Raw genomic sequence first — 27,258 nt, 5'->3', positions numbered from 1 at the left:
TAATAATACTGATTAATATATATTTTTTAAATACCTCACACTACTACTACTACTAATAATAAAAATAATTAATATATTTTTAAAAATTGCTCACAGAAACGGGGAATTTAGTTCGACAGGGTAGCCCAACTCGACAATCATTTGGATTTCAACCGGGGAGGCGTGGCCTGTCACCCAGGCCAGTTTGGAGAGAAATGTGGAATTCCATTTCCGTTTCAGGGAGTGGACCGCGATTTTACTTTCCTCTTCCAACAAACTTTCCAATTCCACGTCAACTTTGAATCTTTGAATAATCGCATTAAAGTATTGTTCCGACAATGGCATCCTCTCCCCAGAAATCACCGTCTTCTCCTAAATCTCCAACTACGCCAAAATCGCCTTCTTCTAGAAAGAAAGACGATTCTTTCCTTGGAAAACTTGGTGGGACTCTGGCGAGAAGGAAGAAAGCTAAAGAAGGTAAACAACTAACAAAATAATTAACCACGTCTTGCCATGGGCTTTTCAGTGTGTTTTCCTCCTATATTATGGTAAGATTATAAACATATAGTGAGTTTTGAATGTAGTTGACATCCTTAGTATTCTAGAAATTCAGTATAAAAAATATGGTCTATTGCGCACATTTAGGAAATAAAGTATACCTCTCATGTACTTTTTATTTTCATATAAAGTAGCCTATCATAATCACGGCTTATCCTGTGAATGTTTGGAACGTGTCTTTTTACCCATTTAAGGTAAAGAATTCACTTGTGGTGCAACAAGGAATGAGACGTATTCTTGAAGGCTCAACCCCTTTCAGTCACCTTTTAATTTTAATAGCAGAAAAGAAGCCACTTTACTCCGAGAACTGTTGGGTTTGAGTGTGGATGCATTTTTTTTTAGGTTCACCTGTAAGCATCACAAAACCCTTGTTTCAACCCTTTAATAAAAAGAAAAAAATATAGTGTATCATGAATTGTCAGTAATGCCCTGAGATACGAACTTAATGGGTCCCAGGAACGAGCTTGTATGTCAATTTAGTTGCATCTCAAATCAATTTTTCAAATAAAAAAGTACAAATCAATCTGGTAACCCAGTGATGCGAGTGCTTAGTGCGTTGGCCTTATAGCTTCTTGGTCCTGGGTTCAAATCCATGTCACGTCCATCTGTGTGGAGTTTGCATGTTCTCTCCGGGTCTCCGTGGGTTTTCTCTGGGTACTCCCACATTCAAAAGACATGTATGGTAGGCTGATTGGACACTCTAAATTGCCCCTAAGTATGAGTGTGAGCGTAATTAGTTGTTTGTCTCCTTGTGGCCCGCGATTGGCTGGCCACCGATTCAGCGTGTCCCCCACCTCTGGGCCAAAGTCAGCTGGGATGGGCTCCAGCACCCTCCGTGACCCTAGTGAGGATAAAGCGGTTCAGAAAATGAAATGAGATGACATGCTTACTGTTCCTTAACTCAGCCTCATTTGTTGCTGTTGTGTTTTTTCACATCAAATTCATGCTGGCATGACAACACATGCACACGCTGGCACAGACTTTCTGAGTCTAGATCTAGAATATGATTTGATTGAAGGCACTGGTTTCTACGGTTGACTGATCTGTGATCTGATTCTAATTCGCCACAGTAATTCTCAGTGAAAAGTGAACCAATAGCTTGATATATATGAAGTTAGGATGGGATGAGGATGTCAAGGAGAGGGTTATGAGGAAACATTTTTTTGCATGTTAGCAATAGAGGCTAACATAGAGCATGAACCCAAAAGGACAATAACACGGCCAAAATGGGTGATTATGAGAAATCCGAGGGGATTCTTTCTGGCGTTTTCTCTTCCTTTTTTTTTTTATTGCCTCGTAAATATATGTGCTGCCAATTGCAGTCTTATTGAAAATGCCCTTAACCCACTGTCCTCATTTGAGGACAGCCAGTAATGTTTCTTACTTGATATATAGGTGTTTCCCCATTTTATATGTTTTGAAAGGGTTGTAAAATCTGAAAAAAATTCTTGGGTTACAAGTTTACACTGTTTCTTTTTGTGAGGCTGAAAATAGTCAGCTTGGATTGGCTCCAGCCCCCCCGCAAGCCTAGTGAGGATAAAGCAGTTCAGAAAATGAGATGAGAGATCTTTCATATTCAATTTTCTTATAATATAAGGTAACATATCATATTTGAATGAGGAAAGTAATTTATTTACTTAATCATATACATTTCCAATTTGAAACAAATAGATGTGATAATTATTGACTTTTCTTTTCATGATAACAATTTTTTCATATCACCCAGCTCTAATTCAATGTAATTTGTAGTTCAAATATCTGTTGCATCTTCCAATACAATGATCACTGTTTTATAGTATTACCTGCAAACTGTTTGTGTGTTGTGAATAAATACAGCATATTTAGTTATATTTAAAATTGGGGTTCTGGTCCAGGTAGGGACAGGTTTCTGATCCCAGAATATTTTTGGCTGAAACATTATGGAAATCTGGATGATTTGTCTCCTCAACCAGGCACTCCAGGTGGCCTGCAGGCTGCAATTCTGTGTGACGGGTAGGGGCTGTGAAATAGCAAATCTGTGTATTACATCTCAAATATGCTTTAAAATAAGAGTGTCGATGAAACTTATTAAATAAGCATTAGTATTTTTGTTTTTTTCTCTCTTTTCTATCCAGTGATTTTGATCACTTTACCATTGAAATCAACATTGTTTAAGTAAATCTTTCTAATTATGTTTCTGATAACTGCAGTGTCTGAACTCCAAGAAGAGGGGATAAATGCCATCAATCTTCCTCTCAGCCCCTCCCATTATGAGCTGGACCCTGAAGACACAATGCTAGGTATAAGTTTATTTTAATTTATATATTTAATACACTGTTTTAACTAAGAAGGGTGGATTAAAAAAAATCAATCTCACAATATACAGCTCTTACATGTTTTAATGAGGATTCACATTCTGTGCCTCTTTTGATTCGACCATGGTGCTTTCATGGTTCAAAATAATAACTTCTCTCCTTACACAGTGTTAGATTCCTTTCCTACATTGTTTCTCTTCGAGATTTTCCTTTGCACTTCTGAATTACTTATCTTTCTTAAGTTGACTTATGTTATCTTATATGTAAAGTAATGTAAGAAATTTCCTTCCCTACACAACATGGTATAAATGTTACTTATGACTCACACCATTCCATTTGGAATATAAGTGATTGTTGTTCTGTTAGAGGAAAATGAGGTACGAACCATGGTGGACCCAAACTCCAAGAACGACCGCAAACTACAAGAGCTAATGAAGGTCAGTGATGTCATATATAAGCATTCATGTACCTTTTTGTTTATCTATTTAATTCCACGCAACTCCAACATGCACCCTCAAGTATAGTATAATATGCTTCTCATAATTTAATCTTTAATAACCCCTCCCCTCTAATACACATGTATCAAACACATTGTGCTGGCATCCCTTCTTATAAGCACAAATTCCTGCTGTATTATTTTATTCAACTGGGTTTTTCAAAGGAAATTAGAAAAATTTGAACTGAGCAAATGTACTGTTGGACTATAAATGGATGCTAACTTTGCACATTAGGCCTCATTGCAATATTATAAGCATATACCAACACAGGTGTGCACACATTAATGTAATCCAGTACCCCAAAACATTTCATCACGTTTTCACATAGGTATTAATCGACTGGATAAATGACGTTCTTGTGGGTGAAAGGATTATTGTGAAGGATTTGGCTGAAGATCTCTATGATGGGCAGGTCCTCCAAAAACTGTTTGGTGAGTCTGCATCACTCAAGAGTTATATTTTAGTATTTCCATTGAACATGGATTAAAGTTTCAAATGAACAATTGTACCAGGTATTTACTACAGAAGTGTTCAATCAAATAAAACAAAAATGTATGGTATTGCTGTGATTTACCCAAAATGTTTTGGAATATGTTAAGTCCCATCATTTACTATTATTGTTGTTGCATTGACTTGTTCCTCGAGTAATTAAAATAAGTAAGCAAAATCTGAGTTTCCATTGATTAATTATAATTTTAAAAATAATTCTGTGTCTGCAGTTGTTTTTTGTTTTAAAGTATAGCAAATAAGACAGTATAAATTCAGTTTTATCATAGTAAGAGAGTGTATATGCATTTTTATATTCATATGTTGATCTGCTGTTTATGACCTCAGCTTTTAATGGCTTTCAGAAAAGTTGGAAGGGGAGAAACTCAATGTGGCAGAGGTGACACAGTCAGAAATTGCCCAGAAGCAGAAGCTGCAAACTGTTTTAGAACGGATCAATGATTCACTCAAACTCTCCACAAGGAGTATTCGTTGGAATGTTGACTGTAAGTGACTATAATCTTCATGTAACTCTATTCAACATCAACTACAATTCCAAGGACTTTTGTAACAACTTTATCTTATCAGCTGTGTTTTGTAAAACTGTACAGGAGTAAAAAAAATAATTTGCCAAAATTGGACAAATCCAGTTTTTAATTATCATTTTGGCATAACTATTAAGAAAAAATATATATGTATATCTTGTCCAATTTGTGTTCCTTTTTTTTAAGATTGTATACAGTTGAGCCAAAGAATTTGTTCCGGAAAAGCTTTGCAGGGGTTAGCTGAACATGATTACTGCAGGAGCTCTTTTCATTCTTTGCTGTTACTTCATTTTTATTTTCAGTTTATTTCCCCTTTTTAAAAGGAATTAACTTTAAAAAAGTATAAGATTGAGTTTTGTTGTTGTTAACGAGAAACAAATACACACATTTTGACAGTCAAATTCTACTTTAACTGATAACTAACTATTTCCTTCTTTTGTCTGTTTCAACACCAAGCGGTTCATGCAAAGAGTATAGTTGCCATCCTGCACCTGCTAGTAGCTCTTTCACAACACTTCAGAGCCCCAATCAGATTGCCCGACCATGTATCTATTCAAGTAGTTGTGGTCCAGGTAAGTGACAAAGTTCTGCTAAATTATTTTTTTTGTGTCTTTATTTTTTTAACTAAACAAAAGGAATGGCCACTTGCTTGCAAATTTGCTCTTGATCATTTTACTTTTCGAGTGACGATGCTCTTGTCTGGCTTTCAGAAAAGAGAAGGCATTCTCCAGTCTAGACAAATTCAAGAGGAAATCACTGGCAACACAGAGTAAGTTGGCTCCATTTTCAAAATAATGACATTTGGAATTCAGGGAAAATTCCCATTTTTCCTTCATTGAAAAAAATAGTGGCTCCAAATAGGACTGATAGACTTATAGTTTTTGAAGGAATACTAATATATTATCCCAGAAACTATCATGGTAATAGTAGCAATAGTATGTTTGTTTTTTCCTTGCTGGCAGCATGTTGCAACATATAAATTAAATATTACACAAACACTTGATTATGAAAAAATAATATTTAGTGATTAAATGAGCCTTCTATATCTGAAATATTAACTATAATCTGTATCAGCAATACTGGCCCTGACTCACTTGGACTGCATTATTCTCCACAGTGTTTGTGTATATGTGCATGAGACCAACTTAATTTCAAATGAGGAGAGAACAGGGCAACGATAATGAATGTTAATTACATTTTGTGTCCTGAAACGCTATTGATGTCCATCTATCGACTGTTGAGGTTATATAATATTAGGGCAGAAGTAGCTGCAAACACTTTTTGTTACATGGAGTTTAGTGGATAGAACTTTCGGTTTTATAGCCACATTATTTCACACCTACAAACAAGTTTGTGCATTTGGATAACTTTGAAACCTGAAAGGAGAAAGGTGAGCGTTTAAATCTATGGTACCGTATTTTGCCTTTTAATATACCCGGGTATATTAAATATTTTTGCTTTTTTGAGTCTCCCGTTTGTGCGTCGTTTAATATACTCTTGCCGTTTAATATACTCGGCAACTCAGCTTTTTTGGCAAGATTTGTATGGTGTTCATGGGGGCATAATTAGAAATAGTTAAGTTCATTAAAATTCCAAGTCAGACTTTATTCAGCAATAAGTAGTTTTAACCTGAGCAGTAGGTAGTCCTAGTCCTAGTCACCGCATAAAGAGTGTGTAGGTGATCATACCTTCCCGTTTGTGCGCCATTTAATATACCCCTGCCGTTTAATATACCCGGGTATATTAAATGGGGGTGGGGGAGGGGTGTTAAACAGCAAAATACGGTAGGTCTAAACAAACAAAAAAACTAGTTTTTGAGTAATTTTTACTTTCATTTTAGTGGTATTCAGGGCTTTAATAATTGATGACTGATTTTATGTACCTTTTCCCATTCTGTAGATGCGTACATATAATTAGGTCATTTAGAGACTCTCCTCAGATAAGAAGTTTTAAATAACCAAGTAACATAGCAAGCCAATCAAAATAGTGTTGGCTTTTAATTGAACAACAAGAGAGCCTTTATTGCCTACACACCACACGTTCACACCCAGGCAGAAGTCACAGACCTGAGTTGCCGTGGGGCAAGATGCTGCAATCGAAATGCAGCAATGAGAAAGATAACAACATGACAGCCCAAACACAAAGGATTTCTAGCACTACCATGGTCACAGTGCAAATACAGTTATTAGCACACCACCAGGAACATTGCTCAGACTTGCCTTCCCTTGATTATAGACTCCATGTATGTGTATGGGAATTTGTGATTTCTTCTTGACCCCCTGAGGGACATCTGAACTGCGGTAGGTGTTGTTGTTCACATGCATGTGATGTTCTCCAAACATTGTGATGGTAGGTCCCATGCTAACACAGAGAGGCCCTGTACCATCATTCATTGTTATAATACCCAGAAGTAATGTTTTTCTGTTGAAATCATGTTGCAGTATGCAGTCACTGTGGGATTCTCACTTATGATGCTCTGGTTATTCGAATGCCTGAGATGAACCTGTTTCCTTTAATCTAATTATGATGCCATAGCTACGGGCATTGTTGCTTCGTTTCTCAAAAAAAAATACCCTCCATTCTCTACATTCCTCTGTGATTGCATTGGAAGGCTAGTCTTTCATTGTGTCATTTTCTATAGAAATTCATGTGTGAAATTGGGAATGAGATGAAATGAGCAGTGTTTTTTTTTAATAAATATTGGGGGTTTTTGACACATTTTTTCTTCTCTTTTCCTTCCTTTGTCAGGGCCTTCTCTGGAAGACATGGTATGCTATTAGCAGTACGATTTTAGCCAGCATTCTGTAGTTATATTCTAATACTGTTTTCTATTCTGGGTTAAATGATTTGTTCCATCTTTTCCAACAGAGCGGGATGCTTTTGACACCCTATTTGACCATGCTCCAGATAAATTGAATGTTGTCAAAAAGGTATTGATACTTCTATTTTGGTCACTATGCTACATAACCTTTTTAAAACTGTCAAAATATATATGGTTAAATGGGCATTTAACAAAATCTTTGATATTTTCTAGTGATGGACCTATAGATGAATAGAACATTTGGACTTTTGACTTTGCCATTTCTTTAGTTTATGATTTAATAAAGGTCTAATAAGTTCTGGGCTTTTATTATTAATTTTTTTTTACACATTTTTAAAATTTTACTGCAAAACAATATAGGTTACCGGCGTCTTCTAACTACTAATAACCCATATTGGTCGATCACAGATATTTGATATTTGGATATTTTGCCTAATTTTTAGAATGCAGGCTATATAATCCAAAATTTGCTAATATTTCTTATTTTCTGTCAGGCATGAACATAATTGGCTAAAGCTAGGAATGTTTCTCTTTCTGAATGTCGTCAAAGAGCTACATGAGTAAGGCCTCATCCAGTATACCAACACAGCAACTTTTTAAATTCTTATTTTTTTATTTTTTTAAAGATCCAGAGCAATGTGTTGAAAAAAGGGTCAATCCTGAAAGTGTCAGTAGGCATCCCTCATGATTGAGGGCCCTTGTTTGTGTTGTAACAGTTGGGTATAGTGCATCTTGTCAAAGTGCTTAATAATTATCTTTTGTCTCTATTTTTTTGTATATTTTATAATTATGACTGCTTCTTTTCTCAGACACTGATAACATTTGTCAATAAACACCTAAACAAGCTCAACTTGGAGGTGTCTGAATTGGAAACACAGGTATGACACACACACACACACACACACAAAATCTAAACTTCCATATGGAGTACTCAAACCTTATTTGCTCAGACATAGAGTCATGTACTGTTATCTGCAGAGTCCCGCACTTTATTATTGAAAAAAGAAATTCATGTCGTCGAACATTTGTCAGCTCTGGTTTTTGTTAGCTATATCTGTAGTTAAGTTATTTGTTTAGTCGAATATTCTTTTATTTTAGTTTGGGGGGAAAAAAGTTTGAAAAGTTAGTCTAAATAAAAAATTAAATAAACTTAAAAAAATTGCTCTGAAGTGGAATAGTATTTGAGGTAGCGGACTTGTTTTAGGTCTTAAGCAAATAAACGTCCATATTGATTAATGTTTGGGTCAGCTGATCAAGGTAATTGCTTTCTGAAAACTGGGCTTCTGTAAGGGTTTTTTAAATGTGTCCTAAATGAGTAGGAGACAGATATAAAGGACAACGCCCCCCCCACCCCCCCCCCCCCCGCCCGCCGCCTTTCATTTGTTATTGTTCACTGACAAACAAACGGAAATTAATCCATTACAGAAAGATGGATCAGTTTGAGCAACAATTTCACTTGAAGCTTCTTCTAAATCAATCCCCTCCTCACCACTTCCATAGAATAATTACTCTATAATCCCCAAATTGTCCCGTACAATCAACTGTTCTGATTAATTGTTTGTGTATCAGTTTGCAGATGGTGTATATTTGGTGTTGCTTATGGGTCTGCTGGAGGGATACTTTGTGCCACTCTACAACTTCTTTCTTACACCTGAGAATTTTGACCAGAAGGTAATAAGATAATTTTCTCCCCTAAATTTTTAATGATCAATCACTCCGCATTATAATTTAATAAACACGTTAAAGACGATCCTTCATTTTATTTCTATTGCACATCTGACACACAGTCAGGGTCTCCCCTCAAAAGCTTGGTTTTAATGCCATCTGCTTCCCTCAGAGCCCATTCAAAGCACAGCCATCTTTTCTCTCTATTGCCCTCTGTAGTACCACGGCGTTATAAACAGGCACTCTACGGAGACACCACAGTAGGCTTTTGTAGCAGTCTTGGCCAGCCACCCCTACAAAGCTGTGAAGCAGAATGGCCACCCCTGATATAATGTGAACAACTCCACACACACACACATGCACACACACTCCTGGCCTAGAAGAACAGGAAAAGCCGCAAAGCAGCTGTAATCTCTGCTAAGCAGGAAAACAACTGGAGTAGTGGCCGAGGGGCTCAGTTTTGTTTGCATGTTTGTGTGTGTGTGTCCCACAGCCCACAACTAGGTTCATCTTGTTTCACTGCACGGGTTGGCCATAGACACACAATTCCCAGAAAAAAATACTACTATTACTATTACTACTATTACTAGTTTTGGAAGCATCTGTATCTTAATCTTTTTACATTTTCTTACAAACTATTTAGGAGGCCCAGTGGACAAGCGGTTCTTGCTTGCATTTGTCATGCCAAAATATTTTTTTCTTCATAATTTTTATAGTAACACTTTCATACGGAACAGTTGTGTGTAAATGTCCATAAAAACAGTATGAAAGACCTTTTTTTATAATTAATCTTGTTGCTTTAAAAAAATATATTAAAAAGATGATCTATGTATTTCCACTCTGTCAATCTAAAAATGTTGGGTAGTACGAAACATACTCTTTTCTATCTTTTAACGATATCCTTATACTCCTTATTTTAATTCGAGGCCCCTAAATGGTCCAAAAAAATCTTAACGTTTATCTTTTTCACCTCTTACTGATCTTCTAAAGATGATGTTAACAGGCCCAATTTTTGATCACACGATCAGATCAAGGATATCCCTAATTGTTAAACTCCTTTTTTCTTTACTCGTAGGCCGTCAATTATTCCGTGCCTTTAACAAAAGAGCATTTGGTGATCATGTTTAACCTCCAATGATGGCGATAGACATCCAATTCACTTTAGCAGTGGGGGGATTGTTCAATCGCCGCCAACCTGTGAAATGAATGAATGATTCCTATCTTTTAAAAGAATCACATTATTGGGCCCAAATTCAGATCACGTGGTCAGAGCATGGACATTCTCAGTACCAACTAATCTGCATTATGACCGACCCCCATTCTCTCCTTCAGTTTTTCCCTAAATTGAATTGAATTGTTTTGTGGCATTTAGGCACAATGTTCCCTTGGTAAAAAGCAGTGTTCCCTTTGTATATAGAAAGTAGTGAGCAGTTCGTTTCAGGAGTAATACTGCCCAATTTCTCCATAGGTACATAATGTGTCCTTCTCATTCGAGTTGATGCAGGATGGGGGTCTGGAGCGACCAAAGCCAAGGCCAGAAGGTATGAAAGTGTTCAATACAATGAAATCTAATTGACCTAAGCAGCCATATTTCGAAAGTTACTTAAAATCCATTATTATGTGTTTAGAACATATCAATTAGGTTCGTAAAAAGTCATATTTTTTTTACACTTGAATGCATGTTTTCTATTCTTTTTTCTATAATTTGTAGGAATCAACACAGCATAGCTCTTGTGCTAGTTTCACACTATCTGTTTTTATGACTTTTTCATTTCCATTTTATTTATTTTTTCAGAGACTTCATCTTAAAATCACTTAATCATTACAGTGGGCATTTGTGTGGATCATATGGCCTATGAACCAGAGGAATATATTATCTCATTGTGTACAGTAATACCTTGACATACAAGTGCCCCAATATACGAGGAATTTGAGATACCAGTAAAATTCCCAGCAATTATTTGCCTGACATACGAGACAAATTTTAACATAAGAGCATACGAGACAAATTTTGACATAAGAGCATACAAGACAGCCAGGCGGCCGAGACATGAGAGGCTGCTTTTGATTTCACCGCATCTCCCTCGTGCAAAGATATCTACGAGCACTGGGCGGAGCGTTGAATTTTTGTTTGTTTTTTTGCATTAGTCAGTGCAGAATTATGGAAACAATGGGTCCCAAAGCAAGTCGGTGCAATGAAAGGTAGTGCAAAAAAAGGCGCATGATGACAATCGAAATAATCGAAGAACATGTATGCGTAACTGAGCTGGCTAGCCAATACATATGAAGAAACGTTGATTTGAGATACGTGTAAATGGACATACGAGCTCAGCCCCGGAACACATTAAGCTTGTATCCTATGGTATGACTGTATATTGCTATCAGTCAAGATAGATTTTATATCTCCTGTACCTCCCTATCCCCCTTCTATTGTTTCAGATATCGTGAACTGTGACCTCAAGTCAACCCTCCGTGTGCTATACAACCTATTTACCAGGTATAGGAATGTAGACTGAGGACCCAAGCAAGAACAATGAAGCCTTTGTATACCGTCTCGACAACATGCTAACGCTTTTATAAACCTTACATTTCTTCTTTAAGTATTTTTTTTGTGTTGTTTTTCTTTTTTATCTTAATTCATTCATTTTAAAAAGTACCGCACGTGTTCTTCACTAAAGAATTAATTTGTGTGTCACTAATTTCCATACCTTTTGGCACGTTTGAAGAGATTTGTTCAATTCTATGAAATTGTTGAACAATTATTGTATTTATTGTGAATTTGATACTTTTAACGACATATTTCTCGAGCTTTTTATGTTTTTTTTTAAGTGCTTTAGCTTGAGTTCTAGAAAAGATACTGAAACTGTTTTCCCCTGTTCAAGAGACAAGGCATTCGTTTTGAAAACGCATTTCATTATGAACTTCTCACAATGTCTGTTTGCTCTTGTATGAAGCAGACAGTATCTTGTAGTTGTAGATATGGGAGCTGTCTTAGGCTCCTCCCACGAAATAACTGCAGGCAAACTACATGGGTTTGAGAACATAATCACCTGTGAGCCTGTTTAATTTATTCATTGCAAACATTCAATAGATCACCTGCTCAGTAGATCATCTTTCTCTTGTTGGTTCTCATAAAGATCAACGCTAAAATCAAATAAAGCGAGAATTCTTTATCTTGTGCTTTTAATTGAGCAGCCCGCCAAAGGTTGTGAACTCCATGTCATCTGGCAATGCAAGTTAGCTAAAAGAGCTATTCAACTCAAGCATTAACAAAGGCACCCGCTAGTTCTTTTGTTTTGGTCCGCCACACCAGACTTCAAAACAGTCAACATAAACCACAACCAGAAGTCAGTAATGGGGCCTTAATCGGTACCATTTGAGCTTTTATGTGTAGTCCCAGGTCAAAGATCCAGATAAAATCAGAACCCCCAAGATAAGGTGGTGGCAGAGGTTTGTTTGAAGTGGAAATGCATGATGTCTAAGAAGCCTTGGTGTAAACCTTGGTTATGTTAAACCAAAAACAAAAAGTGTTATTGGAAGTTACTATATTAGTCACTAAATGCTTCTGTATATTTTGTACATTTAATCATGCATATCCACCTTTCATACATTGTTTTCCGCACATTGAGCAATATCATTGTGTATGTTATTCAAATATTGTTTATCAGTGCTGTTAACATGTCCATTTATTTTTTAATCATTCAATAAATTGTATAATGTCACCAGTAAGATATTTTTTCTTGGTTAATCGTGAGAGAGTGGCCTGAGTAGTGCTTAAAGCGATTTCTTAAGAATATATTTGCTTACAGACATACAGTTGTGGTCAAAAGTTTACATACACTTGTGAAGAACAATGTCTTTACAGTTATTTCTACAACTTTTCTCTGATAAAGTGATTGGAACATATACTTCTTTATCACACAAAAAAACATTCATGAAGTTTGGTTCTTTTATGACTTTATTATGAGTGAACAGGAAAAAACTGATCAACTCTGCTGGCTCAAAAATATACAAACAGCAGCGCTAATATTTGGTAACATGCCGCTTGGCCATTTTCACTGTAATTAGCCGCTTTTGATAGCCATCCATAAGCTTCTGGCATGCTTCTGGTTGAATCTTAATATAGCAATAACAAAGTGAAGACCGCCCTGAGTTAACCAAAACGCTCAACCTCAGAACTGTGAGCCCGACGTACTATTCCCTCAGTGGGCTGCCTTTTTTAAACTTGTATGTACATATTTACGCAATCCCGTGCATTTCACTTAAAGTGCTTTAAAAAATGTCAATTTCGATGTTGCAGACTTCTCTTTGGCATTTGAAAGAAACTTCCAAAATCGTAGTCTACAGGATTAGTCATTCTGTTGCTTATTTTTATCTTTTAGATTAGTTTCACGGTCTTTAAAATTTGGCTATGTAAGGTTTTCATATGAACAGAAAACTACTTTTGGCATATTACAAGATTAATTAAAATTGGGAGAAAAAGTCAGAAAATTACAATATTAAAGTCGTTATATTGTTTAGTTTTACATTACATAAACCGGAAGTGCTTGGGAGGCCCATAGTCAGTTTGAAAAAATATTTTTTTTAAATACTACTTTCCCTCCATAATAGATTCCTGCTGATACAACTTTGATGATGTCTTTGTATTGTTAATACCTTTTTAATATGGAGGTTTGCCTTGATTTTTTTTTTTCAATTTAAACATCAACTTAAAAAGGGGTGGGAAAACACTTATGTACTTATGTAAAAAAATATGGGAATAAACCTAGCTTTATTTCCTATGGCATGTTAACACTGGAAAAAAAAACAATATAAAATGAGATTTTGGGAGGGGGAGTAATGTACATAAGGGTTGAATGATAAAATTTGAATGTTGAATAAAAGTGACCAGTACAGTTGATTGATGAAGTGTACAGGGTTAAATAAATAAAGCCTGTTGAACATTTAATTCAATAGATATTTTGTATACAACAGTAAGGAGCCCCCACACCCTAACGGTACAAGACTGAAAGCCAAATGCCTAGGAGGCCAGTTTGCTGGAGTAACAATTTCTGATGCCTAATGCCCTCACAGTTGCTTCAATGCCTGATATGCAACCTATCCTGAGGGATCCTAAACTGTGTTAAGATTATTTATCCACGCTTTCCCGCCAGGGGAACACTTTTGCAGCACTACTTATGACCTTGTTGTGGTAATAATATTGCATTATTCTTACATCGGCATTCTTTTGAAGAGTCGTGTGGGGCGGGAGAACGGCATACCTCTGACTGATAGGACATTGATGTAGCAAAATATGATTCTTTTTTTTGCTCGATTACATGAAATGCTTATCTGTTCACTTTTACATAGTGAGTTGGATGCATGTTTTTGACCTTTATTTGGTTTTATTCTAATGAAGAAAAAGTGCACTCAAACAGTTTTTAGTTTTTAGGAACCTTAAGTAATGATAAAAAAAATGAGAAAACTTGACCATGGTTCCCAAAATCAGTTTGAGGTCTTTAAGTATGCTAGACCTTTTTTGTGCTCATACAGATTAAAAAAGTCACTGGGTTTCTTCTTAGCTGCATAAGAACAGTACTCCACGTTAAAAAAAAATACATAAAGAAGGGGGGGGACAATGTATGCTGCATGAACAAATGAGCAAAAACTGTCAAAACTCACACTTAGTAATCAAATTTATTGGTCTACAAATCATCTGTATTGCAATAAAATTGAAAATGCATGTTGGAAACTGAAGACAAGAATTTTCCTAAGACTCAGTAAAGCAGAAAATTGGTGTCAGATTAATAAAGTATCTCCCTCCAGTACAGCAATAAAATATTGTGTGTCTACGTGATCTATGTTATTCCCCTCACAGTTGAGTGATTGAATATTTCCAATATTTCCGCCTGACTTTGGTGTGGGCAGCCACGGTTCGATTCCTACTGGTTGACAGTGTGATTGTGAGAGTGAGTGTCTCTCTGTGTGCTCTACGACTGACTGGCGACCAGTCTAGGTTGTAGTCAGTCACTCGCCCAAAGACAGCTGGGTTAAGTTCCAGCAAAACGCCCACAACCCTTTCGAGGATGGGCGGTATGGAAGATGAATGAATGAATTGCCTGGCGGTAAGCAAAACAATGTGGATTCAGATCTGCCCTGTTTGGTTCAGACTATATAAAAACGTGTTTTGCTGTTGTTAAGACAAACCAGTGATTATTGGTGCTGACCAAACAGCCGGTCCTAGACCTTGCGGGAGAGGTGGTCTTGGTTCACATCTAAGCAAACCGTTGTGCAATTCGCTATGTAAGTGATAAAGTGACCGAGCAAGGAGGTGATGGAATGTGTACTTGATTATATTATTACTATTTGATATTTGACCAATGTTTGCACATGAGTTTGTTGTCAAATCTTAGGACGTGTATGAACATTTTAATGAGAAAAGGAAACACAAAACAAAACATTGCATTTTGGTCCAGACCAAAGAAAACAAACCGCAGGCTTTCCTTGTGTGAGTACTATACCCATATTGTTGGGTTTTTCCCCCCACAATACAACTGAGTGAATATTCTACCAGTACTGATGATTCCATGATATTTTCCAGGAGTTAATTCATTCCTTTTCTGAACCGCTTTAACCTCACTAGCTTTGCGGGGGTGCAGGAGCCCATCTCAGCTAACTTCGCGCCAGAGGCGGGCGACACCCTGAGTTGGTGCCCAGCCGATCGGAGCCTACAAGGTGACAGACTACCATTCACTCTCACACTCATACCTACAGGCTGTTTAGAGTCTTCAATGGGCCTACCATGCGTGTTTTGGAATGTGGGAGGAAACCCGAGTACCTGGAAAAGACCCACGCAGGCCTAGGAAGAACGTGAAAACACATAGGTGGACCGACCTGGATTCGAACCCATGACCCCAAAGCTGTGAGGCCGACACGCTAACCACTCATGACGCCGAGCTGCTTTCCAGGAGTTATAATTGGAAATGTGTAAACTACAGTAATACTTCGAGATACAAGCTTATCAGGTGCCAGGATCGAGCTCGTATGTCGATTTCCTCGTATCTCAAATCAACTTTAGAACTGAACTAAATACAAATTAATTTGTGCCACCCTCTGAAAAAACACCAAAATGCAGAATATTACAATGGAAAAAATATTTTTATTGGGTCTAGTTCACCACCTACTCACAAAGTAACAAATACCTATCTAGTGGTTATGATTTTCAATACTAAAATGTGACATTACTCAGTACAGACATAGTAATGGAGTGCGTAGACGACAGAGAGAGAAAACAGGAGACTTTACAGACGCACTCGGAAAATAACAAAAACTTTAAATTTAACTTAAATGAACTAAGATCACCATACACACACAATTCTAAATAGGTTTTAATCTTACATTACACTAAATTTAAACATTCTTGTGCAATAACCGGGTGAAAGATGTTAATGTATTGCACCGCGGCTTTTGAGGTGGAAGTTCCTGCTTCTGCATGCCTCAGAACCGAGTGTTGTTTTAAAAACAAATAGCGAACCAGCCACAACTCACTATTGCTGGTGTGTTTTTCTGATGATTGCATTGCTTTCAATTCCACGTAAATTCCGTTGGCTATTTTGCAGATCATAAGCAGTCCGTTGCGGACTCGGCCACCTGGCTGTCTCGTATACTCGTATCTCAAAATGTTCTCGCATCTCAAGACAAATATTTGCTCGGAATTTTCCTCGTATCTCAAATTTGTCTCACCTTTCAAGGCAAATATTTGTTCGGAATTTTCCACGTATCTCAAAATTGTCTCGCATCTCAAGACAAATATTTGCTCGGAATTTTCCTCGTATCTTAAAATTGTCTCGCATCTCAAGGCAAATATTTGCTCGGAATTTTCCTCGTATCTCGAAATTGTCTCGCATCTCAAGACAAATATTTGCTCGGAATTTTCCTCGTATCTCAAAATTGTCTCGCATCTCAAGGCAAATATTTGCTCGGAATTTTCCTCTTATCTTAAAATTGTCTCGCATCTCAAGGCAAATATTTGCTCGGAATTTTCCTCGTATCTCAAAATTGTCTCGCATCTCAAGGCAAATATTTGCTCGGAATTTTCCTCGTATCTTTAAATTGTCTCGCATCTCAAGGCAAATATTTGCTCGGAATTTTCTTCGTATCTCAAATTTCTCGAATGTTGGGCACTCGTATGTCAAGGTATTACTGTAGTTTTTTTTTTTTTGGGTGAAGTGGTTGAAAGCTCTGTATTGCTTATTGTCTTGGATCCCCAGAGCGATGAGAAATGTGCTTGGGAATTATGTTCTCTCTTCAAGATGTGGTCTGATCACCTGTCATGAACATAAAGACATGAAAGGTAACACTGATTAGATCAGCACTCTCCACTCGGAGAAGCAGAAGAAGAGTGAGAGAGGTTCTGACCTCTTTTGACAAGTTCATTCTTTCCATCTTTCCCACTGAGCAGTTAGATCAATACGCATCATGAAAATGGAGCTATAAGGCCAATCCTGTACAGGCTACCTTTCATAACTGCATGGTACTTGATCATCCAATATACGTCACAAATCTGAAGGAGGATAAGCTGTTCGTACCCAGCTATAAAAGAGAAATTGAGAAACACCAAAATGTGTGGAACCCTCGTTTATTTACTAGATTACATTCCAGAAATTACTACATCATTTTATGGCTTCCTCTCCCTCCCAGTTAAAATGTGTTGGACGTCTAATGTTGTCAATAGAAGCCAAATGGAATCATAAAACAAAACAAAATAAGTCAACTAAAATTTTCATAGCAAAATAAACTATGTCTGTAGAACTTTTTAAGTCTGTAGATTGTATGACTATATTTTACAAATTATTTTTTATTTCAAACTATTTATTTAAATATTTGTATTACTCATGGATTTTTATTGTATTTAATTTAGTACTAATTCAAAAGCCACCCCCCTCTCCCAAAATAATAATACAATTATTTAATTATTTTTATTCCTTTATTTTTTGCCCAACACAAAATGCGTGCATAATTCATTTGGATGTAAAATTGGGGCAGAAAGTTTGATACTTTACATGAATGTAACAACACCATTTACAACACCAAAAATCCAAATTCATCAATGAAAGAGATAGGTTCAATTTAATTGTTTGTTTTGTTAAAAACAAGGCAACGGTGGAAAAAAACAGCAATGCCTGTCGGCCGTCAAGAAAGTGGAGGTCATGGGAAAGAAAGTGACAAATAAAAGTGTTTATCGTGCAACTCAAGTATTGTAGTAAGAGCAAATCCAAGTGTATGTGTATATATATATATATATATATATATATATATATATATATATATATACACACACTTGGATTTGCTCTTACTACATTACTAATATATATATATATATATATATATATATATATATATATATATATATATATATATATATATATATATATATATATATATATATATATATATATATATATATATATATATATATATATATATATATATATATATATATATATATATATATATAAATATATATATACATTTTTTTTTTAAACTCCTGTTGTTATATACAGGGTGTTAAGTGTGCATGGTTGTCAGTCTCCTTGTGCCTTATGATCGGCTGGCCCCCAGGCCCTGATTCAGCTGGGATAGGCTCCAGAACCCCCCGTGACCCTAGTGAGGATAAAGGAGTTCAGAAAATGAGATGAGAATATTTATGTCTTGCTTTGTCTGAGAGTGACTGAAGGGAAGGAGACAGACGTGTTTTGCAACCCCCGGCCTCCCCCTCCAGCATCCCACTGTCCCAACTCCCAACCCCACACACAAAGAATATGTTGCACACAAGGAGTATTTGTTCGGAGCACATGCGTCTCAACTGTGTGCTGGTATGTCAGTATATGAGAATATTTCTTCCAAACATGTGGAATGCTGATTGTAAAGCGTGCCTGCTACTGCTTTGCTCCGTGCTTGTGGTGTAGGGTTTCAGTGGGTGTTCCAGGCTGTGACCCTGGCATATCTGTGTTTGTTTTATGTCACAGCTCCTCCCTTTAGGGAGATGACAGTCCAGCCTCGCCTGAGGGGTTGAAACCTGAGATAGGGAGAGCTTAGTGATAAACAACAACTCCTTTATGAGGCGGCTGCTTGGTGTATTCAGTGATCTGACAGAGTGGGAGAGACAAAAGATTTTCTGGTTAGGACAGTGGCTCCCTGAAAGTGGGATCCCTGTAGTGCAGTTTCTTTACTAGGGAATGTTTCATGTACTGTAAAAATAAAATATTGGTTGTGCAAGGTACTTAAAAGGCTGAAAATGTTTGCTATAAAATGTTCTCGTCCATGATATGTATTTTTTGTCCAAAAGTTTTAATGTCCTATGAGCATTAACAAAAATATGAGCTGACTTATTTCCATGTATGTAGTAGTATGTGTCGCTAACATGATAAAAACTCACCCAATTTTGGCCTATATGAAAAGCTCCAACTCCCCAAAAAACTGTCCAGCATTAAAAACTATGTACAAAAAAAAAAATAAAAAATACATGACATAAATTACATTATACAGCGTATGGATTAATTTCATAATTTGCCCTGACTAGCTTTTTTTGTATCGTGATCATTGATACTTAATTGGTTCTTTGAACACTTTTGAGTATTTTTTACTATGTAACTTTGCACTTACTTTAACAGTCTCAGTAGTAGTAGTAGTAGTAGTAGTAGTAGTAGTAGTAGTAGTAGTAGTAGTAGTAGTAGTAGTAGTAGTACTACTATTTGTATTAGTATTAGTATTAATAGTATTAGTATTAATAGTATTAGTATTATTAGTATTATTAGTATTAGTATTATTAGTATTAGTATTAGTATTATTAGTATTATTAGTATTATTGGTATTATTAGTATTATTAGTAATATTAGTATAAGTATTAGTATTATTAGTATTATTAGTATTGGTATTAATAGTATTAGTATTATTAGTATTGGTATTAATAGTATTAGTATTTTTAGTATTATTATTATTACTATTACCATTATTATCTCATCTCATTTTCTGAACCGCTTTATCCTCATTAGGGTTGTGGGGGGTGCTGGAGCCAATCCCAGCTGTCTCCAGGACAGAGGTGGGGGACACCCTGAATTGGTGGCCAGCCGATATTTGCCAGAACAGAGCATTCATCAAATTGCCTCTAATAACTACAGTGCCAAGGCGTCAGCAACACAGGCATTTACTATGTACATAGATAGCCTAGTTAGTACATCATGGAAGGTGTTCCAAATCCTAGTCAGCAACAATGTGACGTAAGTGTCACATGGGCGCATAAAAACTAATGTAGATGATGACTGTGTGGATGCTGGAGAAAAGTCAAATTTAAAGCATGGACAACATGTTTCCCACGCTTGGCAGTAAATAAATGAGGTCTTTGAGTTCAAGTGAGCCATCCAAAATTTGCATGGTAGGCCAAATAAACACAAAAAAATTATGTTCTGCAATTCATCTTTTAACTAACTTCATAGTAAGTAGATGTGAAGTATATAGTGAACTATTTGGGAACAAGTTAGGTATTGGGTTATGCTTGACTATCCACACTTTAAAATTGAATGGGGCTTTGAATGAGGGCTGAAAATTTGAATTACCAAAAGTGCTAGTGAGTCAATGCAGCCGCCTCGTGGTGGAGAAGTTCACTCTCCTGACTTGAGGGCAGGCAGGCGGGGGCTCAATTCCCACTGTTGGCAGTATGATTGGGGGTGCGGATGGTCGTTTGACTCTCTGTCTGCCCTATGACTGAATGGCAACCAGTCTAGGGTGTCGTCTGCCATAAGCCCAAAGACCGCTGGGTTAGGCTCCAGCAACCCCCGCAACCCTTTGGATGATGGACGGTACAGAAGATGAATGAAAAAATAGTAAATGCAACCTCCTTGATCAAATAGTTAAGGGGCTTCCAATGTTCTATTGTTTATCCATAAAACCCTCTGTCTCGATGAATTTCACATATCGATCTTTTTTTTTTTATCATATTTCCTTTTTTTAAGCAAAGTGGTAACAATTACAATCTAGATCAGGGCTGGGCAAACATTTTGGCCCCGGGGCCACATTGACTTTAAAAATTTGACAGATGGGCCGGGTCAGAACAAGATACGATACATAAAAAAACTGCATCCGTTAACAGTACATATGAAACATAAACAGAAAAAAAGGACTAAAGTATTAACATACTCATCACTCATGATTAAAGTAAAAAGTACAAAGTAAAGTAAAAAGGACTGAATTAATTTGTATTTAGTTCATTTCTAAAGTTGATTTGAGATATGAGGAATTTCTAATCAGTTCATTTCTTTGAGAAACGTTGATTTGAGATACGAGTAAATCAACATACGAGCTCGGTCCCGGAACACATTCAGCTCGTATCTCAAGACATGACTGTACTACTTTTCTTTTAGTTTAGAGCAAGGGTTTCAGATTGGGACAGGGTTGGTTCGCGGGCCGTTAACGTCAACTCGACTTCATGTGGGCCTGACCATTTTAGATATAATATTTAGATTTTTTTTAAATTTAGAAATGGATTAAATGAACTGGATTAAAACCCCGGAATATTTAGTTTTTTATAGATCTAAAACAATGTTTATTTTAGCTTTTTTTAAATCAATTTTTAGATTTTACAAAATTATTTTTGAACTAAAACACAAAAATAGATTAAAAAATTACAATTATTGATTTAAAAGGGGGAAATCAGGAAATTGAATTTACGTCTATTATCCATACCTGTCAACTGGTACGTTCTCGCCGTAATTGGTACAACTGAAAGCCCATTTTTATATTGGTACGCTGTACACATGAAAATGGTACGCTAAACGGTGATTTTGAGAAAAAAAAATAAATTAAGGCACTTTCTAGCCATTTTTCACCATCCGCCATTGTTTCTTCCCGGAAACGCATGTCTGCCAAGTGATATATGTACCGGCGCCTCTGATTGGCTAAAAAAAAAAGATCATGATAAACATTTCGTTTTGTAACACTTTCACCATGTGATTTCCGTTTCCTGTTCCCTTGTTTATGTTTACTTTCATTTGATCAGCTGTTTCTGGCATTTTCTACTTGTTGTTCGTGATTTTTTACAAAAAAGTAAAGTGGTAAGATTTTCCATGTATTTATACATATATGTAAGGGCGAAAACAAAATTTGGTAAGATCACAAATGGTTCGAGGTTGACAGGTATGATTATCTTCATTTTAATTTGATCCTAAAACAGAAAGTCGGCACATGATTTACTGTCCCGGGCCACACAAAATGATGCGACGGGCCAGATTTGGCCCGCGGGCCGCCACTTGGACACAGGGCTTAAAGCGATCTAGCAACTTGTCTTACTTAACATGGTAAGGAAAGTTGAACATGTTAAACACAGTCCAGTCTGCTGCTATCCCGTGCTTTGTTTGACACTGTCGCTTTGCCGTCAGCTGCGTTGCTCATATTCTTTTCTCCTTGAAAAGAGTTTGGGCGCTCCACTCTTTTGTTGTCCAACACAACCGTGTGCCTCCACTAGTACACTCCAGTCAGCCAGGCCCCTTCCCCCCAGCCAGCTCTTTCTTTTCCACCACCCATCCTCCCAACCTCCCATCCTCCCATCCCTCCCTCACTCCCTCACCCACTCGCTCCATTTCATCCCTCCAGAGTGACGCCACTCGCCCCGCCCCGTTCAACTCAGTCCACCGCGTTCATTTCATTCCTGCTCCCATTCCGCGCATATTTCGCATCCTTGGAGAGAGAGAGAGTGAGAAAGAAAGAGAGAGAGAGAGAGAGCCGGCGAATTTTACGCACTCAGCGCAGCCGAAACCTCCGTCAAAACCGAACCGGGTTGACGCTCGCGAGTTGCCGGGGGGAGGCCTCCACATGTTGCCGATGCACCCGTGTGCCCAAAAGTGGGGGAATTTGGAGATAAAGCGGCGAATGAATCGAGGTAAGTTATCCAGGAGGAGTCCCCTCCTCCGCCTTTGCCTTACAAACACCGGACATTCATCTCCAAATGTTTATTTTGACGACATCAACAGAAAAATACACCTACCGAAAGTGTATTTTTACACAAATAGTCCAGAGTATCAACTGCACTAAGTGTTAGCCGTGTGCACTTCAGAGCGTCGCTTTTTGTTACACTTTTTTTAGTTAGCGATTTCAAAATACAAAATGTTTTTTTTTTTTCGAAAACAGCCGCGATGATGGTGTTTCCTATTGGTGTGATTTGGTTGTGGTTCGTTCGTGGGGAGAAAAAAAGCAGATGGCGGAGAGAAAAAACACAGTTTACAAAGCTGAGAGTCAATGGAGGACTTGTTGCATCGGCGGATTTTGTCTTCCTCGCAGGCAAAGAGGGAGGGAGAGAGGCGGCCAGGCAGGAAAGAAAGACAGGGAGGCAGAAAGGCAAACTGTAGGCAGGCCCCAAGCACTACCACATACAAGCCACAGCCTTGGAACACGGAAACACAATTGAAATACATCAACACACTGCCACATAGCGTATTTTCTCGCATATAAGCCGACCCGCGTATAAGCCTTAGATTTTTTGAATTTTACAATTTTTCATGTGATTCAATATTTTCACCTCCATATTCATTGTTTTAATATGAAGTACAAATGTGATACTTTGAAGGGAAAATCGCAAGAAAAATCCAAAACATTGCATGTGGTATTTCTGAGATAATGTATGAATCAAAAGCACATTATTAGGGTCAATATAACAAGGAATTAATTCATCATTAGGGTCAATATGATACGGAATTAATTCATCATTAGGGTCAATATGATACGGAATTAATTCATCATCAGGGTCAATATGATACGGAATTAATTCATCATTAGGGTCAATACGACAAGGAATGAATTTATCCAATAATGGTTGTTTTCTTTCTGCAAAACAGAAAATAAACAACAAATAGCAAATGTAAATTTGCCGACATCTATTGGTGACAAAGAGTATAGCAATGCTGTAAGTTTTGTACGCATATAAGCCTTACCCTTGATTCAGTCATCATTTTTTTGGAGTTGCAAATACGGCTTATATGCGAGAAAATATGGTAGCTTACTCACCCGCTAGACCCGAAAAGACACACATTCACATTATAGCAATGTTTTTTTTGTCGTCAGGTAGTGCTCATTTTATAGGGCAAGTGAAATTTTTGGGGGAATTAATAAGAATAAAAAAAAACAGTGGTCCCCAATCACCGGTCTGTGGGCTGGTGCCGGTCCACCAGCCACCTGGTGTCGGTCCATCAGAGTGTTAAATGCCGCACTCTTAAAATTGCCTTAAAATTATTGAATTTTACAATTTCTCGTGTGTAACGCCCCCTGATTCAATATTTTCACCTCCATATTCATGGTTTTAATATGGAAGACAAATGTGTTACTTTGAAGGGAAAATCTTAAGAGAAATTATCGCACGTGCCGTTTTATCTGTTCATCTTTTCTCTTGCATTATGGCGTTTCATCTTTTCTCTTTTTTATGCGCATATAAGCCGTACCTTGGATTCGGTCATCATTTTTTGAGTGACACACAGCTTTTATGCAAAAAAATATGGTATTAACGTTTTCAATCTTGCCCTTCTATTTGAAATGAGAAAAGTTGTTGGAATAATAATAAAGAAATGCTATTACGGTTGGGACTTTTTTGCCCTCATGGCTACATTCGTACACTGACCCACATTTTGGGTCATGAAGGGAAAATATTAACATTTGCTATACAAGTGGCCTTCGTGACCCTGTGTTATCAATGTGTGGATGCATTGTCTTGATAATAATATTTTTTTCATTAATGTTTTAAAGTTGATGTTTTTTTTAATTTCAAGTTTTTATCTCATTTCTTGCCTTTGGGAACAATAGATGTGAAATGGATTTAAACTGGAAGGACTGGCTGTGACTGCTGGTCTTTCAGTGCCAATGATAGCTGCCAACCCTCCCAGACAAAATTGGTTTGATGCCAATAGCAGCCATTGAGCTAAATGTGTACATTTTATTAGGGTGAAATGACTACTAAGTGTGTATAAAACTGAACATGTTGCATTATATCACATATTGTAGATCTATAATGGTTGTTCTTGTATGCATTATGACTATATATGGCCAAAAAAATCATACGAAAAACTCATTCGTGTTTTATCCTCTGATATTTCTTAATGAAAGGGCTATATGTATCTTTTTCACAAATCTGGAAAATCATGTAAGGATCATTAGTACCGTACAGACCAACCTTTTCACAGATCTGTACAACAAATCCCTTAAACAATTCTTTAAATTGGGACATAATGTCTCCTAAAATGCCTGGCACAAAAGGTAAGTGATTTTTTTGAGAATAAATGTGTAATGGTAGACAGCACTTATTATAAAACATCAATAATCAGTTGACTTTCTCGGTTAACCACAAATTAGGGACGTTTGAGTGAAATGTGACATGTTTAGCAGCTAGTTGTACTTTTTTTCAACAATAGTACTTAAAATAGAATTAAAAAAACATACCGTATTTTCACGACTATAAGGCGCACTGCATTATAAGGCGCACCCTCAACGAATGACACTTAATTTTTTTTCCCATTTATAAAGCACACTAGATTATAAGGCGCTCTGTTTATTTCGAAGAAAAAAAATCAGACTTAAGTGCACCTTATAGTTGTGAAAATACATTTATCAAATATCAATAGGTTTACTGGTTTAAAAATTAGACCACTAAATACCAAAAACAAGTGACAGTTTTGCTAATTATACATAAAAAAACAAAATCAAGCTAACTTGTGAAATATCTACAAACGTAAAGGTGTTTTTTGTGTTATAAAACCGTTTCTACATTAAAAGCTGTATTTGGGAACATATAGACATTGCATCTTTTTTGATTCTCTTTTTCTTATAATAGTAAATTAGTTGTGGAAAGTATTACTGTGTGTGTGTGTGTGTGAGTTGTGTCATTGTCTTCACTGTGTCCAGGCTTGGGAGTGTACAAAGCTTTTTAGTCACCCTGGGCAAACAGCCCCCTTCTAAACCCCCCATCAACACACACACTTTCCTGCCCTCTTCCACCCCCACCCTCTTCATTCCGTTGACATCTGTTTTGAGTGCTTTGTGCACCTGTAGGTTGTGCAAGCGCATGTGCGTGCGCGTACTAGAAAGGGGAGGACGATAAAGGGAGGTGCAGAATGCAAATCCGGGCGTTTGTTCAGGGACTAAGCAACACCGAGTGGCTGACTAACGACCATTTGGTGTGTGTGTCTGTGTGTGTGTGTTTGTCTCTTGCTGTCCCGGGCAGGCAGGTCTATTGTTGCAGCAGCAGCAACAGGCGTCGGTGGATGAGGACGCACCATATGGCCTCTGTGTGCTTTTAGTCACAACTGCCGTGTACTTGTACATGTTTGTGTGTTTGTTCATGTACCAAACCAATGCGGTTTCAGTATGGTGGAGTTGCTCGCTGCAAGCTGCTCCCTTTGTGTCATCTGCTCTCTCATTTCTTGACACAAGGACAAAACCTGGCATCCAGACTTTTTCCCCCCTCAAAGATGATGACAGTCTTTTTTTTTAATACCAGAAAAACCTTTTGTCTGAATTATTTTGAATGAGTTCTTCACATTGGCACACAGCAACAGGTGACACAGTAATTGTGGGAATTAATGTTGTTTCTAGATATAGTAAAGAGGAACCTAGTGCTATCTTTTCACTGATTACGTGATGATTATTTGAAACATTTGGCCAAGCCAAAGCAACTGTAACTTCAGGATGTTATTTTTCCATTATCATTTGATTGCTTTATGCTAGTTTCCAGGAAGAGCTCACTACTAAACATGTAAATATTCCATGAAATCACTGTGACTACTGTTCTACATGCAGTCTGTTTAAAAAAAGTGTTCATTATTATTGTTAATTTTCATCACTATTGTAATCATGATCATGCAGCACGATAATATATAATGTGAGGGAATACATTATTTTAGGTAGTACTTTTGATTGAAGAAAAACAGGGTCGACTCTTTTTCAGTGTAAATCAATGCTGGAGTTGTCATTTTGAAATGAATGATGAAAGAAGATCATTCATTCTTATCCACAGAAGGATTGCGGGGGATGCTGGAGCCTATCCCAGCGAACCATGGGAAGCAGGCGAGGGACACCCCGAATGGTTGCCAGCCAATCGAAAGGGACAATGAAACAGACAACAGCTCTCGTATTTAAAAAAAAAGATCTTTTAAACTGAATTCATATACTGTTATCACATCTAACATGTGACACATGACATATATATTGACAAAACGAAAGACTATCATATTCTTATTTATCAGGACTATTGTCACTTCCTAGGCACACACCGTTTTGCGCTGACTACAGTGTACTCTACATCTTCTATTGCCACGGTAGTACCAAAGAACTAGAACTACATGACCTACAAAAACCTAGATTTCCCTGTCTCAAGGAAATGGGTATAGTATTGTATTTAA

At 37.1% G+C, this 27,258-nt stretch overlaps 2 protein-coding genes across 2 annotated transcripts in view; both read left to right on the top strand.

The window, feature by feature from the left end:
* The first annotated feature begins 158 nt into the window (after window positions 1-158).
* On the top strand, window positions 159-12,574 carry LOC144190833 (alpha-parvin). Its single transcript, XM_077710864.1, has 13 exons — window positions 159-456; window positions 2,727-2,816; window positions 3,198-3,268; window positions 3,657-3,759; window positions 4,180-4,320; window positions 4,816-4,931; window positions 5,070-5,128; window positions 7,108-7,127; window positions 7,228-7,289; window positions 7,990-8,058; window positions 8,750-8,851; window positions 10,314-10,386; window positions 11,285-12,574. Exons 1-13 carry the CDS (start codon window positions 318-320, stop codon window positions 11,359-11,361), a joined length of 1,122 nt encoding a protein of 373 aa, XP_077566990.1. The 5' UTR covers window positions 159-317; the 3' UTR covers window positions 11,362-12,574.
* Window positions 12,575-22,500: 9,926 nt separating this feature from the next.
* The window catches only part of LOC144187722 (transcriptional enhancer factor TEF-1-like), a 36,538-nt gene continuing 31,780 nt past the window's right edge, over window positions 22,501-27,258 (top strand). Inside the window, exon 1 of the mRNA XM_077710639.1 lies at window positions 22,501-22,757. The gene's annotated coding sequence lies outside the window, so the exon portion shown is untranslated. The remainder of the gene's footprint in view (window positions 22,758-27,258) is intronic.

This window comes from Stigmatopora nigra, chromosome 2, assembly GCF_051989575.1.
Source record: "Stigmatopora nigra isolate UIUO_SnigA chromosome 2, RoL_Snig_1.1, whole genome shotgun sequence".
NCBI lineage: Eukaryota > Metazoa > Chordata > Actinopteri > Syngnathiformes > Syngnathidae > Stigmatopora > Stigmatopora nigra.
The sequence above is the reverse complement of the archived record's forward strand: the minus strand, read 5'-3'. Positions and strand labels throughout refer to the sequence as shown.